The sequence below is a fragment of the Ambystoma mexicanum genome, chromosome 6p (assembly GCF_040938575.1).
Source record: "Ambystoma mexicanum isolate Mex_15411 chromosome 6p, UKY_AmexF1_1, whole genome shotgun sequence".
NCBI lineage: Eukaryota > Metazoa > Chordata > Amphibia > Caudata > Ambystomatidae > Ambystoma > Ambystoma mexicanum.
This window is the reverse complement of record NC_090935.1, coordinates 231,449,608-231,466,309: the sequence shown is the minus strand read 5'-3', so window position 1 is coordinate 231,466,309 and position 16,702 is coordinate 231,449,608. Positions and strand designations below refer to the sequence as shown.

General features: G+C 49.7%; 1 protein-coding gene across 3 annotated transcripts in view; it reads left to right on the top strand.

The window, feature by feature from the left end:
• Positions 1-16,702, top strand: part of HDHD2 (haloacid dehalogenase like hydrolase domain containing 2) — a 274,118-nt gene that overhangs the window by 98,580 nt on the left and 158,836 nt on the right. For 2 of the 3 annotated variants that reach the window (XM_069626934.1, XM_069626933.1), the window contains exons 2-3: positions 10,550-10,651; positions 12,051-12,259. In XM_069626934.1, coding sequence (XP_069483035.1) covers positions 10,551-10,651; positions 12,051-12,259 — 310 coding nt within the window. In that variant the 5' untranslated portion in view covers position 10,550. The remainder of the gene's footprint in view (positions 1-10,549; positions 10,652-12,050; positions 12,260-16,702) is intronic. The other variant, XM_069626935.1, reaches the window with a different exon arrangement.

The following is a 16,702-nucleotide window of genomic DNA, read 5'->3' as shown; positions in this document are numbered from 1 at the left end:
AAGTGCGTCATCCCCTGCAAAGACATGAAAGAAAAGAATTGGGAACAGGCATTAGCACCATGGCACACAATTAGGGCTGAGAAGCAACAGAAACAGTACTTCATTGACACATGTCCCACATGACTATAACCCTCCCATGAATGCACTGTCACTGCGTATGAAGGGGAGGCAAATGGCATACATTGATGACACCAAGATGGAAGACCAACACATTTTCTGCATGCTGGCTAGCAGTGCCATCACACATTGGCCTGTGATTGGCATGTCCAATACTCATACATGACACATGCCATCACACAGATGGCATGTACCATAGCCATGTCACACATGTGACAATAGGACTGAGAAATGCCTAGTGAACGTGGTGGAATGCAGACAATCAGCCTGAATGAACACAGAATAATACGCAACTATGTTGTGGTAAGATGACACTTCAAGTGCAACTGGCGTGAGGTTGGGCTGAATGTCTACTGTTGCCAGAAGGGATACTGCAATACCCAAATCCTGGTGCGCAGAATGTATTGGATGAAGCACATGGGTGACCCAAACCACTCAGGCACACACACCCTCACCTGGCACTCAATCAGAAGCCCTCACACACACCATGCACATGGATGACACGCACATGCATGTGCACTCACCGGACAATGCCTCGTAATCTGGCAGGTCTCCCACGCCTTGGATCTGTTCCTCCGTGACGTTGGTCCCAGCAACATACTCCTGTGGAGTGAGTTCTATGTCCTCTGCTGGAGACCCACCTCCAGTCACTAGAGTTGCGGCATGACTTGAGGCCAGCTTTTTCTTTGCCCTGCGCTTCAGGTCATTCCAGCGCTTGTAGCAATCATTAGCTGTGCGCCTCACGAATCCAAGGGCACTTATGAGGTCCGCGATGGTCTGCCAGTGTGCCTGACGTTGTGCAGGTGTGGTCTTGCATCCTGCAGTAATAACCATTTCGCTGTCATGTGCGGACACATACTCAACAAGTGCATCAAGTTCGGCCTGATTGAAGCTGGGCTTCCTTGGTGGGCCGGACTGTGTAGCCGTGTCTGAGACATCAGCCTGTACTGGACGAGCACTCTTCCTCTGCCGCTTGGAAGGTGGTGGGGATCCTAAGTGTCCTATGCCGCTCTGGACACTAGGGGCAGGAGCCCCGGTGGACTGTGGACTAGGAGTGTAGGAATGAACACTCACCATGGGACTTGGTGCAGGCATTAGCTGAAGTGTGATGTAGTCAGGGGGAACGTCAGCAGGATGGACTGGGACCGACACTGTCCTGGCTGGGAGACTCAGAGCTGGGGTGGATGGAGCCGCAGCTGCCCCTGCAGCCTCCCCACCCTGCCTACTCAGGGCAGCAGATGACATAGCTGCCCCTGATCCACGTGGCCTGGTGACACCAACGTGCACCGCCACACGTGGCCTAGACCTGCTGACCTGGAAGTCAGCCATGGAGTCACCCTGTGCCAGGTCTGGTGCCACAATGGGCTGGTCCAACAAGGGCTGAGCAGGGATGGTGTCAGCCACGTTACCCTCAACCAGGGGGGGGCATGGGTGTCCCTGACTGGTCACTCACACATGGGGGGCTAGGGGCACCCTGCAATTCCCGGCCACGTCCCCTACCGTATCCACCACGGCCACCTCTTGTGGCTCAGCCACCTTTGCCACCCTTACCGCATGCTCGCCTCCCAACCATGGCACTGATGTTGTTGTGCGTATGGGAGTTGCAGTAAACTATTGTCCTGGGCAATTGGGGGTCAAAGGGGTAGGGCACTAGATGGAATTCATACCCTAGTGCTCTAGCAAGGCTGTATGTGACCCCTGGGGGAAGATGACGGGTCACGCAACGCACAGGCACCCCAAAAAAGGGAGATAATGTGCATGCAACCCCTCCTAGACCACGTGCGTGGAAAAATAAACCTGCACTATGCTGTGGCACCCAGAAACACAAAAATGAACGTGTGCGTGTCACACGCAGCCTAAACTGACCTCTGAAGGGGTAGGCAACACACGGGGCAAGCACAGATGTTAAATATGTGCGCGACTCACCGTCTGCCAGGAAAAATCGCGTGAAAAATACGCGCATGTGCGCGTTGGCAACACCCCCGCCAAAAGAAGAATTGTACGCTGTCTGAGGAGACGGGACAACAGGAGAAGTGAACGCTGTTTGAGGAAACAGGCCCAGGAAAAAGACAAAAAGACAAAAAGCTGTCAGAGGTAACAGGGAGTATGAACTTGGAACGCTGTGAAGTAAATCGCTTCTGAACCGACAAGAAGTATAGATTTCACCCACTCGCTCTCCACGAAAAGCACGTACAAGGAAATGGCGTTCTGCACGTACCTTTTAAACATGCCCACACATCCAGCGTCACTTCTGCGTGTACGCGCTAAGGCCCCATCCTCCAATTACACGAGCTGACACTCTGACGTGCAGTCATTGGACGTGTAACATGCACCCGTGTACAGGGAAACGCCCGCGCACACGTCACAGACGCACATACGCGCTGGTGGCCTTTGGGCCAATGAATTCATGTACGTGTGCTGACGCGCTTACGCGCTAAGGCCCTTTCCTCGAATTACACGCAGACGTGCTGGATTTTCACGTGCCAAATCACTCCGTATCAAGCTGGCCACGCGTAAGCACACGGAAGACCATGCTCCTGCCCAGAAGGCCGAATGACTGCCCCCCAGAGCCCCAAGCATGCTCCCACCTGCCATCTGCTGCTGCCTGATTGCCTACTACCCACGTGCCCTGCCATTTGCTGCCTGCACATCAGCCAGGGGTGCTGTTGCTGTGACCACCCCTGCTGGAACCGAAGACTCCCGACTGGGATTCCATCGCTCCACAGATCAGCCCAAGGACCCAGTTGCCCACCCACTCCTGCCTCTGGGGTTGTCATGTCGGGCACTGCAACATCTGGCACCACTGGCAACCCCCGGCCAGAGAGGCAGAGGGGCACCAGCTTCAATGCCACCGAAGTTGGTGTCCTGGTGGAGCAAGTCCTGGGGCAGTATGATGCCCTCTTCGGAAGTTTGCGCGCTGACAAGGAAGGACGGACTCGGATCTGGACGGACATTGTGACTGCCATCAACGCGGAGGGGGTGGCAGTCCGACTATTCCATCATGTCAAGAAGCGCTGGGAGGACTTCAAGTCCAGGACCCTCAACAAGGCCCGGCGCCTCTTGAAGGCAGCAGATGCTAAGGGGCGCCGGGGCCACTTGTCGGACGATCAGATGAGGGTCCTGGAACGCAAATCCCCAGCACTCCACGTCCAGGTCCTTGAGAGGCAGACCCGTCTGGAGTCGAGTGGTAAGTGTACATGCATCATCATTGTAAGCTGTGCGTGTGGTGATGTGCCAGTAGTGTGCAGGTTGCACATGTCTTTCTATGGGGCCAAGTATGGGGTGGGGTGTACAGGCCCGTGAGGCTGACACATGCGAGTGCTCTCATGTGTGAGACATGGATGGTGCTTGTGTGTGGAGGCTTGCATGCCAAATGCAGTTGTGTGGGCACACATGTTTGGATGAATGTGTATGTAAGTAGGCATGTTCGTGATGTCACACATGGATGTTGGTTTCAGCTGCATGTATCAGCACTGTGTGCATGTGTGTGTATTTGACAAGGGTGCAACAGTGATGCAGCATAGATGCATGTGACAGCGGGATGTGGAAGCCTGATTGGCAGATGTGACATGGATGCCAATCTGAACACTGCGACAGTTGGCAGAGGTGTACACATGCATGCAAGTGTGGTGGTGTGTGTGCATGTGTAGTGCACTCCCTGTGTTGCATGTGATGTCTGGCTCACCTTTGCCTGCTCATGCTGTTCTATGTGTATGGATGGTGATGGCTGTTGCGATATGGCTGTGGTATGGCTCATGTGTGCGAGTTGAAATGACATGTGTGTTGGCGATTGTGATGCCATGTCTGAGGTTTGCCAATGCCACTCATGTACAACTGTCATGTGTGTATGTGTCCATTGTACAGTGCCCTGATGCCTGTGTTTTATTTCTCCCTGTCTGCAGCGTCAACTGATGAAGAGGGCGGAGAAGGTGCTGTGGAGCACAGCGGCGGGGATCGCACCGCCAGCCGGAGACGCAAGGCCCGGCTCCCCTCCCAGGTTGTCATCTCATCGGGGAGTGAGGAGTCCGGTGCCGCTTCCCAGGCCGCAGCAGCCGGGGGGAGGTCCAAGAGGCGGAGGTCGGAGTTGGACTCCTCGGCAGCAGAAGGGGCAGCTGGGACCCCACAGGGCCCAACGGGGGAAGATGGCCGGAGTAATCCAGGTTGGTGGGGGGTTTGGTGGAGGAGGAGGCCATGCAAGCGACAGAGACGGGGTCTGGCGGTGGGGATTCCACTGGTGCTAGTGGTGCAGTGCAGGACCAGGGACAGGAGGCAGCACAGGCCACCGCGGAGGTGCCTGTGTGCAATCCTGTCCCTGATCCTGTCACTGCATCATCTTGCACCAGCAGGGATGCCTACGTCCAGACCCGTTTTTGGGCAGGGGATGAGCTTACAACAACTGGCCTTCCTCTGCCTGCGGACGTGGCTATCCAGGTACGGATTGAGCCTGTCCTGACTGGTGTTGCGTTGCGTCAACGGGCCATGTGAGGTGACCTGCAGTCTTTTCATGAGGAGACTGCACGTCATCTCGAATGGCTCGTTGACCGCGTCGGCCTACTGGGACAGGTCAACCAGGCCGGATTCCTCTGTTTGCTGGAGCTTGTTCTGACCCCCTCCTCAACTGAACACCCTATGCGCCAGTCGTCCTCCGTGCCATCTTTCCACCCATTTGTCACCTGCGTGCCCTGTGGAGCTGCCTCTGACGGTGCGGCCAGGCTGGTGGAGGACACATCCCTGCCACAGTCGGGAGTCGGACGTCCAGCAGGGGTGGCCACATCAACGACTGCACCCCGGCTGGTGGAGGATGTGCAGGCAGCAGGAGCCAGGGCACGGGCACAGGCACAGCAGCAGCAGCAACGAGGTGGGAGCCATGGTGGCTCGGGGCCTTCGACATCGGAGGGGCAGGCATCGGCCGGAGGGCAGGAGGACCCAAGACGGGAAGTGTCTTCCGTGTGGCAGCGGTTGGGCCACGCCATAGATGCGGAGCGGCAGCGGGCGGAAGAGGCACGGTTCACAATGGTCAGGGCGGAGAACTCCATGCGGAGGGCCCTGAGGCTGGCCGAGTGCCTCGAGGCAATCCGCAGGGAGTTGGAGGAGAACATGTCGTCGGCCATGCGGACCCTCGGGGCCATGGAGGAGGACCGGCTCCGGGACATTGAGCAGGAAGTCGATGATGCACTGGCCCGGAACATCCCGAAGTGAGCCGTCAGACTAGCTCGCTGCCCTTGTAAATAGTTATGTAGTTAGTGTTAGGTTTCCTTTGGTTTTTCTTTTTTTTTGGACCTTTTGGACAATGGACCACATTTTTGTATATATTTTTTTAATTAGGTAGTATTATTAGATAGGTTTCATTTCTTCTGTTGGGATCATGTACCCTGGATTGGTTAAGCTGTATATATTTGACTGTTGGATTTTATTTTTTTATTTGGAATTTACCCATGGAGCAATGGTTTTCGGTTTTGATTTTCCTTTGGATTTACTTTTATGAACTGTGACTTTGGACACCTTTCCTTTGGGTTATGATTTGTGGTTTTACATTATTTTACGGACATGCTGCTTTTTGTTTTTAATTCCCATTGTCGTTTGTTTATGTTTGATTCCATTTATGTTGCTTTTAATACATTTTCTTCATCAAACTTCAATGTGTAGTAGCATCTCATTGGTTTCATGCATGTCATGATATGTGTTTTGACATTCACTGACACCCATTGTGTGTATGTGAGGGACATGTGTTCATTTACATACTTGCCATTGGGGTTGTATCATGTAATTGGCATTTCTAAGTGGGTGGATGCAATACTTGGGTGGGTGTTTGGCATGTGGAGGCAGCCCATAAGGGCCAGGGATCTAGATTCTGATGACGTGTTGGCTGGGAGACATGAGTTGGGGCCTGGTGGAGGGTTCCCTGCACTGCTGGGGGGTGGGGGTGCTGGGAGACATGAGTGGGGGCCTGGTGGAGGGTGCCCCTGGATGCTGGGGGGTGGGGGTGCTGGGAGACATGAGTGGGGGCATGGTGGAGGGTGCCCTGCACTGCTGGGGGGTGGGGGTGCTGGGAGACATGAGTGGGGGCATGGTGGAGGGAGCCCCTGGATGCTGGGGGGTGGGGCTGCAGGGGGACATGAGTGGGGGCCTGGTGGAGGGTGCCCTGCACTGCTGGTGGGTGGGGGTGCTGGGAGACATGAGTGGGGGCCTGCTGGCAGGTGCCCCACAGTGCTGGGGGGTGGGGGTGCTGGGAGACATGAGTGGGGGCATGGTGGAGGGTGCCCTGTACTGCGGGGGGTGGGGGTGCTGGAAGACATGAGTGGGGGCCTGGTGGAGGGTGCCCCTGGATGCTGGGGGGTGTGGGTGCTGGGAGACATGAGTGGGGGCATGGTGGAGGGTGCCCTGCACTGCGGGGGGGTGGGGGTGCTGGGAGACATGAGTGGGGGGCCTGGTGGAGGGTGCCCCTGGATGCTGGGGGGTGGGGGTGCAGAGGGACATGAGTTGGACATGAGTGGGGGCCAGGTGGAGGGTGCCCCTGGATGCTGGGGGGTGGGGGTGCTGGGAGACATGAGTGGGGGCCTGGTGGAGGGTGCCCTGCACTGCTGGGGGGTGAGGGTGCTGGGAGACATGCGTTGTTGATCAGTAGTGCAAGGTGACATGTAGCTGGGATGGGGGGCATGCCCATGGTGGATGGGCTGCCTGCGGGACATGAGCAGGGGTACAGGGTAGTCCCCTGTGGTGTGGGCTGCCTGCAGGGGCCGTGGAAGCTGTAGAAGGAACACCTGGGAGGACCCACACGACCAATTCACGTGTAGTACTCCCTGCGCACCCCTGAAGTACACGTACCCTGCGGGAGTTGCGTGGGATACTTCCCGCGCACCCCTGTAATACACGTACACAGGACGATCGCGTGTGGAACTTCCCGCGCACCCCTGAAAGACACGTACCCTGCTGAATTTGCGTGTGAAACTTCACGCGCACCCCTGAAATACACGTGCCCTGATGGAATCACGTGTGACACTTCCTGCGCACCCCTGAAATACACGTACCCTGCTGAATTTGCGTGTGAAACTTCACGCGCACCCCTGAAATACACGTGCCCTGATGGAATCACGTGTGACACTTCCTGCGCACCCCTGAAATACACGTACCCTGCTGAATTTGCGTGTGAGACTTCCCGCGCACCCCTGGAATACACGTACCCAGGACGATTGCGTGTGGAACTTCCCGCGCACCCCTGAAAGACACGTACCCTGCTGAATTCACGTGTGAAACTTCACGCGCACCCCTGAAAGACACGTACCCTGCTGAATTCACGTGTGAAACTTCACGCGCACTCCTGAAATACACGTGCCCTGATGGAATCGCGTGTGGCACTTCCTGCGCACCCCTGAAATACACGTACCCTGCTGAATTTGCGTGTCATACTTCCCACGCACCCCTGGAATACACGTACCCAGGACAAACGCGTGTGGAACTTCCCGCGCAGCCCTGAAATACACGTACCCTGCTGAATTCGCGTGTGAAACTTCCCATGCATCCCTGGAACACACGTACCCAGGACAATCGCGTGTGGAACGTCCTGCGCACCCCTGAAATACACGTGCCCTGATGGAATTGCGTGTGTTACTTCACGCGCACCCCTGATATACACGTACCCAGGACAATCGCGTGTGAAACTTCCCGCGAACCCCTGAAATACATGTTCCCCGCTTGGCATTTGCTGTTTGGCAGCCCTGTGAACTGGTCCAGGGTTAGTGCAGACATTTGCGATGAATTGGGGATTTTGATGGCTTTTCCTTGCGCGAGGGCGTTCTTGGGGGCGTAACTGGCGCTGGTGCAGGGTCGCTGCGCCACTCTGCGCCACAGCTGGTTTTGGAGGCTAAAATCCATGAATACGCTGTGTGATGAAATGGATTTTATCGCACACGGCTGGCGCAGTGTATCGCACGGGGACACTGTGCGACAGCCGCGTGCGCCACTTTTGTGCGAAATTCTATGAATTACCCTGTTAATCTTTCATTTGCGATTAAGTGTACTGTCCGCAACTTTTTTAAAGTTAACACAAGGAATAAGTGTGGTACTAGCAGTGCAATTAACAAAGTTTGAACCGGCTTACAGAAGTCAGGATCTTGAAGGGTGAGCCCATGTGTATTGCATAAAGTAACTTTATCATTGTAACTGACAGAGCAGGTCTTAGTCGTCAACTTTTCCAAATGTGGTTTTCAGATAGTAAATGACACTTGAGAGATGTATGGACCACAGTCTCTACTCCAGACCTTTTAGATCCAAAAAGACGACAAGTGTGTCTTTTGAGTTCAGCAAAATTGGGACTGGAGTAACCATTAAAGCTAGTCATCAAGTGGAGGGTACCACAGAGCAGTCATGCAAGGATTCGAATGTACTTTGTGCAGCCAGACACATACAAAAAGGGAAATGTTTAAAATGTAAATCATTTGCGAATTGAAGAAGAAACGCATATAGACGAGGAGTGCTTCTTGTTATGTAAAATGTTGCCTTTCAGCAGTTCCTGATGAGGTAGTGCCCAATTCTAGACCATTCCTTTTACGATTGTATATTCCAGTTTATATAAAAGGGTTAGGGAGTGTGGGTGATAGCTCAGGAGCAACGCATTTGGCTTGGAAAGAGGACAACTCAGCACAACACAGGTTCGAATCCCGATCCCGCGCTTAGAAACCAATCTCTGGTATTAAGCCGTTATAAAATAATTATTATAATTATTCCAATCTTCTGGGAAATAGGCAGTAATCTAAATTGCCACCATTTTATTAAGGGGAATGAGTGAACCTTGTCTTGGCTAGCAAACAGTCTTGTGTTTGAACCATTCCTATGGCAGATGTTGCCACACTATGCTTCTTAAATACATGGGAAGTTACAACTTGGTCTGGTGGCCGTAACTGGCAAAGCTGTGGTTACAGATTACAAGTACTGCTTGCAGTTCACCATTGCCAAAGGCATTTCTTGCTGGGGTTGTTTAACACTGACAACATGTAGCTGTTGCTGTTTTTGGTACGTTTTGAAAAGATGTGCATCAGCAACATTTTTCGCCACGCAGCCAAACCACATAACTTGAACATAGGCAATATTGCGGCCATCTCTACCAGACACCTAGTAAAGTAATCTTAATTCTAACGTTCAATCTGGATTGACACCTTTTGTATTAAAATTGCCGCTATTATGCAACATTGTACTTTATTTTGTAATGCAGTGTTATTCCAGACCACCTGAGCGCTTTGAGGACATACCAATCAGTGGATGCTAAACACCTCTCAAAGGCTTCATGCTCGGACATCCATGCCACCATCAAAATCGACGTGTAACAGACAACCCGAAATGTTTCAATGAAATGTGCACATTTAAGACCATATAGTCAGTTGTTCCATTATGCCCCATACTTAATATCCTAGCAGATGCCTATGACTTTGAGTCCAAATTTACTAATGGCTCTGCACAGCTTAATGGCACATTTTGTGTATGTATTGAATGGACTTCTGATTTTAAAAGGGAAACAGATTTTGAAAGGATGAAGAATATTTTTAAGAACAAGGCTGAACGCTGGGATTGGGTAAATAATTATGTACATTTGTATTCGTTACATATGTATCCATATGTGGCAGGTGTTACACATGTCTATTTGAAAACACAAACCTATCTATTACGTAGACCCAGCCCTGCGGTTCGAGATTTGCTATTTCGGCTGCGTATAAATCAATGACCTTTATTATCAATACAAGGAGCCTATAGTAATATAGCAAAAGACAATACAAATCGCTGAATATGTACATTGAAAGATAAACAGTAAACTGCTCAACATGTGTTCACCGAATGCAGAGAGCTTGGATCAATTTACATTTGTATATATTGGGGGGGTTTGTAGGTCGATATGAGTCAATCAAAACAAATTAATTTTGGGATTACTGTTTAAATAGAGTTGATGAACATTGTACTTTATTGTTTGTGGAGACAAATATCAGAGTGTTTGGAAGATTCAAATATTTTTAGATTTTCACTGTCTGTTTTATAGATGACAGATTGACATCGACGAAATTTGTTGCAGAAAATGTGTATTAGTGAATATTTTTGTGAATATTTTAGAGAGTATTTTAGTGTATGATAACTATGACTATAATGAATTTTGATAAATGTATAAATTATGTTATTGATTGGTGGTATGAATCTATATGTATTTGTAAAGTTGTTATAAGCCAAACAAATACATAAATAAAGTTGTTCCATTGACCTCAGAAGCCCCCTCTCGGAAACCCCTTGTCTGTACCATACTTTTAGACAAACAAAGGTTAGTCTGCCAGCAATGATTTTGTAATGCGCAGCTTGGTTTTTGAAATGTATACGTTTGGGTGACATTTTATCCTGTTGTTCGGTTGTGCATTGGTTTGCTATTTCTTACCCGAGTGTTTGTGATTGGATGTAGGATGGCAGCTCGGCGGGTATTGAAAGCTGTGCTGGTGGATCTAAGTGGCACGCTGCATATTGAAGATTTGGCCGTTCCGGGAGCACAGGAAGCTCTCAAAAGGTGCGCCCCCCCCTAAATCTTTAGTGCCTATCTCCTGCACCAACACCATTGTACATTTCTTCCAAACCTAAGACTCAGTCCTTCAAATTAACGAATCCTTCATGTATTCTAGAGTGAGTATTAAGAAAACGAATAGTTATTGGTTAGCAATTATGAGTGTATATTTCAACACTTCATTGTAACATATTTTCCTAATATGAAAACTGCATACCAAGTGCTACATTACAGAAAAAAGACCAACATGCGGATTGCACACTCCACACACTGTGTGCCATGAAGGAGCCAGTGTTTCGGCTTTATCCTAAAGCAGTTCTCCGTGGTATGAGATTCTGAATTTACCTCTTGGCAGCGCAGGTTTTACAATAAGGGAAATCTCGGGGTGTCCCAGCAGGGATCCTATATCAACCAATACAAATATAAAATCTTGTCCTATTGGAAGGGAATTGATGTGGTTGTTTTCTTAAGCTGGCATAACTCTATACACATAAAGAAATAGGAAAATCCCTACCTGAATGTAACTCTGGCTATGGATGACTAATTGCATGCAAATTCATTTGACCACACTCCCTGAACTTACAATGGGTTTTCCCTGAATGGGACTCTATCAGACAGGCTGGGATGGTGAAGTTCTGTTCTTGGGGTACTCTAGTTTGGGAAGTGACATGAGACCTATTCCAGAAAGTGCTTGTATCAGAGAGCCAGTAAGTTTGTCGATGTCGCTCTTAAAGAAAGCATACTCCCTGTACTCAGGCGTAGAAGGAAGACAAAACACTGACAAGTAGTTACAGATAATCGGTTTACAGTAAGGATGGACATATCTGGATGATTAAAAATAAATGAGATTTAGAGAAGAGACGTAGTCAGGTGAAACTGTAAATCTGGGTACGATACACGATACTGAGGGACAGAGTGTCTTGATAAGGACAATACAGTTGGCCAATACAGTTGGCCAACAGCCCTATCAAATGACAATAGGAGCGGGACACCAAATGAAAATGATCTGCACAAAGCATTGAGGGTTTGGAGTAAGTGAGTGAGAAGGTGGAAGAATTTTAGAGAGATAGCAGTGAGATCAGAGAGGTGGATGGGATTCTAAGTAGGAAAGGGAAAACGTTTGGAGCAAGAAGAAAATAATATATATATATATATAAGTAAAGCACCTCTTTGGAGAGTGAACCAAGAATGCACACATTCAATCACATTCAATTATCTATCTGCACTTGACCAGATATCAGAATCTTAAAATTGGCGAGTTAATCATTTGTGGAAATGCTACAAAAAATGCAGTATCATTATTCACCAATCCGAGAAATTCTGCACATTCCCAAGATTTCAGATTGACTGTGGAAATTTGAGCCACTTGCATGCAATATTGACGTTTAGCCTTTCCTACTTCTAGATTGCGCAACGCGCCTTTGGCCATACGATTTGTGACAAATACAACCAAAGAGTGCAAAAGAAGCCTTCTGGAAAGGCTGAGGAAGCTGGACTTTGAGATCTCTGAAGAAGAGATCTTCACATCTCTGACGGCAGCCCGGAATCTGGTGGAGCAGCAGAAGGTCCGGCCCATGCTGCTTATAGACGACAGTGCTCTACATGACTTTGAAGGTATGCCATTTAAAAAAACATTAATGATTGTAATGCTTTGATTATATAGAAATGGAACCTAGGACCCTCCCTGACCTGTATGACTCGTATGCAGAATATTGCCTAGCCTTTTTTGGAAAAGCCTAATTAGAACTTGCTGAATTTTGTGCAGTTTGGTAATTGCCTTGTCATTTTGGAAATGTCTTTTTCATGGGCAGTAGTGCTTTTCAGTTGTGTGGTATGTGAACGTCACCATGTTGGCCATTGTGTGAGGTGTATTCTTCAGTTGACCAAATGAAGGAATGAGGGACCCTATTTTTGTGTGATTTATTTCAAGTTGCTTATTGAGGATTTTAATGTTAGCAAACTTTTGAAAAAAGCGCCTAATGGACAATATGTAGACCATGTTGAGACGCCAGTCCCTTGGTGCCAGATTGGTCAAAAGGAGCAAAGAGATCCTCATAGGGCAGTGGTCACTAACGCATCACTACTTTGAGGCAACATGGGGACGCATTGAATCTGTAAGGGTCCCAGGAGATGGGCGACCAGCCACCCTGGCCCCCAAATCGCTCCCCCAGCTCTGCTGCCTATCCAGTTCACCCCTGAGGGACTGATTTGCACAATACACCCCAATAAATCAAAGGCACTGTTGAATACAAGCTTCAAATGTTATGCGAGTCAAGAGAGTCCGGATTTTTATTTCGCATTTGGCCCCTTAGGCATTTGCATGCAAAGTTTCAAATGAGTGCCCGGTAAGGGCGAGGGATGTGTGAGGTGGAGGAGGAGGGAGAAGAGACGTGATGAATTTTCTTTTGTAATGACACTACACTGGTATAAACAAGAGCATTCCATGGAACGTTATTTACCGCAGCATCTTTCAGCAACAAGTATAGGCATGTACTCATGCTGTTTCATTTAAAAAAAAAAAAAGAAAGGAAAGCTTACAAAGTTTGCAGAAACAATATTTAACGAGATGTTTGTTTAATTGCACAATATTTTTCGATGTGATAAGTTACAATGTTAACTCCATTGTTGATATTGTAAACCAACGTTACACTCACCCTGTACGCACCCCAAACTTCCCCACAATATGGGCATACCAACAATGTGTAACTATGGATGAAAAGTTATCATCTACCATCATGGGCGTAGGAGACCCATAAAATCTGGGGGGGACAGGGGACACCTTGGGGACTTGAGCGGGCAGAGGCAGGAATTGCCTGCTCGCAGATACTCCTTTACATCTTTCCCCTGTCACTGACATATGCAATATATTGTACAGGAGCTTACCCAAATGTATAGAAATACTTTGGTCTTAATAATATTCCCCCACGGGCCTTGTTTTTCTCTTCCACCTCAGTTGGTGTGATGATCCATTTCACTTCTTGTGTTTCTCCAGGTCTTCCAGCGATGGACCTTTAGAGAGATCTTTTATGATACTCTCACCTGCGCTTTAAGTGCAGATGCTTTATGGAGTTTCGCCAACCCATCCTATCCTATTCCACTTGAACCCTCAATGATGGAACATGAGTGTGCCCCTTACAGCAGTGTATAGGCTGCAATCATACATCGGCTCCAGGGTATTCATTGATTTACATGGATAGCGGAACAAGTGCTGTTGTGAATCTCGAGGCTCTGCTTTATTTGTTTCTGGGTCACCCAGATGGCTTATGGTGGCCTCTATTCAAACTTGTCTAAAACTCATTATTCAGCTTGTGGTGGGTACCAGAAATTCAGTTGCATCCCTATTTTAAAACAAGCGTTGGCAACGCCAACCATTTGGTTTTTAATGTAGGCATGGAAAAGGCACTTGTCAGGCACCGCCATATTGGTATTAGGTACCCTCTGATGGTAGCAGCTACAAAATGGTTCAAGTACCTGGACATTTAATGGCAGTGCCTGGCAAATGCCCAATACGTATACACAAACAAACACTTGCCATTGCTGGTTTTTAGCAGGACTTCAGTGAAGGAAATGCAAAGTGCTAAAAGAGTGGCTGGATAAGTCATTTGTATTACACCAGTAGTATGTTCCCATCTCCATTTAAGTTATTAACTACACAGGGCTTTGTAGTATGATATGATATGGCATTTATAACATGCCTATACACAAGTATTTCAAGGCGCGACGAGGCAAGGGAACGGATACAGAGGAAGACAGACAACAATCCTACTAGGCCAGGTGTCATTCAGATCGCGCAAGTGCATGGGATGGGGAAGGAGGAAAGTGCGGGGGTTGGGGGGACAGTGCAGTACATGGGATAATAAGATAAATAAACAAAGTGAAAGTAAGGCCAGCAGGTGGCAAATGCAAGGGTAAGTGAAGACAACAGGTGTCAAGTGCTGGTAGTGGTACTGTAGAGATACAGAAAATAGTCCCCAAGTGCGGGGGTTGCCAGGAAGGCATTGTAGGAGTGCGACTGGCAGGGGAGGGGACCAGGGTCCAAGATCAGAGGGTGGCCAGGTAACCAGTGCAGTTTCAGTATCAGCCAGGAAGTCAGCAGGGGAGAGGAGGAGAAAAAGCAGAAGCAAAGAGAAAGGTTTTGAGGTTCTTCCGTAATTGGAGATGATTCTCCTCAAGTTTCAGGGAGGCAGGGAGGCTGTTCCAGAGGGAGGCCCCAGCCGAAGAAAGAGATCTACCATCAACTCGTTGCTTGGAGGAGCGTCTGCTCCTGAGGTAGTTGGAGGCGGATGAGCGAAGAGCTTGAGAAGGAAGATATTTAGGAAGAGAGAGTTGAAGGTATTGAGGCCCCAGAAGGCCTTATGGGCAATGCAGAAGGTTGTGAACCTAATCCTCACAGCAACTGGGAGTCAATGCAGAGATATTCAGTCCTGGAGAGATACGATCCCTGGGCTTGAGGCCAAGGACAAATCTCACAGTCCTGTTCTGGATGAGTTGCAGAGGGCGGAGAGTAGCAGGCAGATTCAGAAAGAGGCTGTTGCAACAGTCCAGTCTAGAGAGAACCAGAGCGCTGGAGAAAGTAAGCTTCTGGGGGAAGGAGAGAAATGGAAGAATGCCTCTAAGGAGGTGCAGCTGGTAGTGAGACTTCTTAGAGACATCAGAGATGTGAGGAGAGAAGGAGAGTGTGGAGTCGAAGATGACGCCGAGGTTTTTGGCCTCACAGGTGGGAGCAGGAAGAGGGCCAAGAGCGGCCGGCCAGAGAGTGACAGGAAAGGAGGGACCGGGTGTGCCGATGAGGCGAATCTCAGTCTTACTGGCATTAAGGCAGAGATCATTGGCGGCACAGCACTCCTGCATGGCGGGCAGCCAGTCAGAGATGAGAGAGGGAGAAGAGGTGGCTGAGGGTAGCCTGAAAGTGAGCTGAGTGTCATCCGCATAGCACTGGAAGTTGGGGCAGAGCGCGGCAATGCGGTGGGCAAGAAGTGCCAGGTATTGGTTGAACAGCCAGGGAGAGAGGTTAGACCCCTGGGGAACACCACATGTAGAGATAGAGATAGAGGAGAGGAAGGACCCAAGTTGAACCTGGGAGGGTCGATCAGAGAGGAAAGAAGTCAGCCATGCCAGGGCCTGAACGGTGATCCCCAGGTTATCACGGAGACGGTTGAGCAGGATGGCATGGTTGACTGTGTCAAAGGCAGAGGAGAGATCAAGTAAGATGAGGACACAGGGGGTGTTGGAATCAAGGTTGGAGAGCAGGTCTTCACGGATGTTCAGGAGAGCAGTTTCTGTGCTTCTGGCACCTCTGAAGCCAGACTGATGATCATGGAGACGACCAACACATTCAGTGTGAAGATTGAGCTGGGAGAGGGCCAGCTTTTCCAAGAGTTTGCCCAAGAAAGGAGTGATGGAGATTGGGCGATAGTTAGCTGGGCAAGACGGGTCGGCAGAGGGTTTCTTAAGGAGAGGGTGCACAAGGGAGTGCTTCAGGGTTGAAGGGAAGACTCCACTGGTGAAGGAGTGTTTGCAGAAGTCGGCCAGGGCAGGGGCCAGGGAGTCAATGTGGTCCTTGATGGCTTTGGGGGAACAGGGATGAACCTGTTTTGATGAGACTTTCATAGATCGGACCTGTCTAGGAAACTCATCTGGGGGAGAACAAGGGAAAGGCAGAGAAGGATGGGGAGAGGTGGCAGAGGAAATGTCAGAGGAAGAGCAGGGAGTAGAGGGAGGAAGGGGAGAGGAGGAGAGAGGCGACGGGATGTCCTGAGTTTTAGAGATGAAATGAGAAGCCAGTGCCATGTCGTGCAAACATCCCTAAGTCAATGGCTTTATCTAAACCTGAAGCACATCCTGTGCCATTTCTGCCCTACACCACTCTCCCTGTGTTCTGGTCTTTCCTGAACCCCTTTATCCACTGCACACACTGGTCCCGCTGCTGCAAACCATACCCATCTTTCATCTGCAATCCGTTCTTGTACCCATCTCTCCCCTCCCTTGCTCCTCTCTTTTTCTGTCATCTGCACCCTTTCAACCCTTTTTCACTTTGCATTCCCCCACTCTACTGCA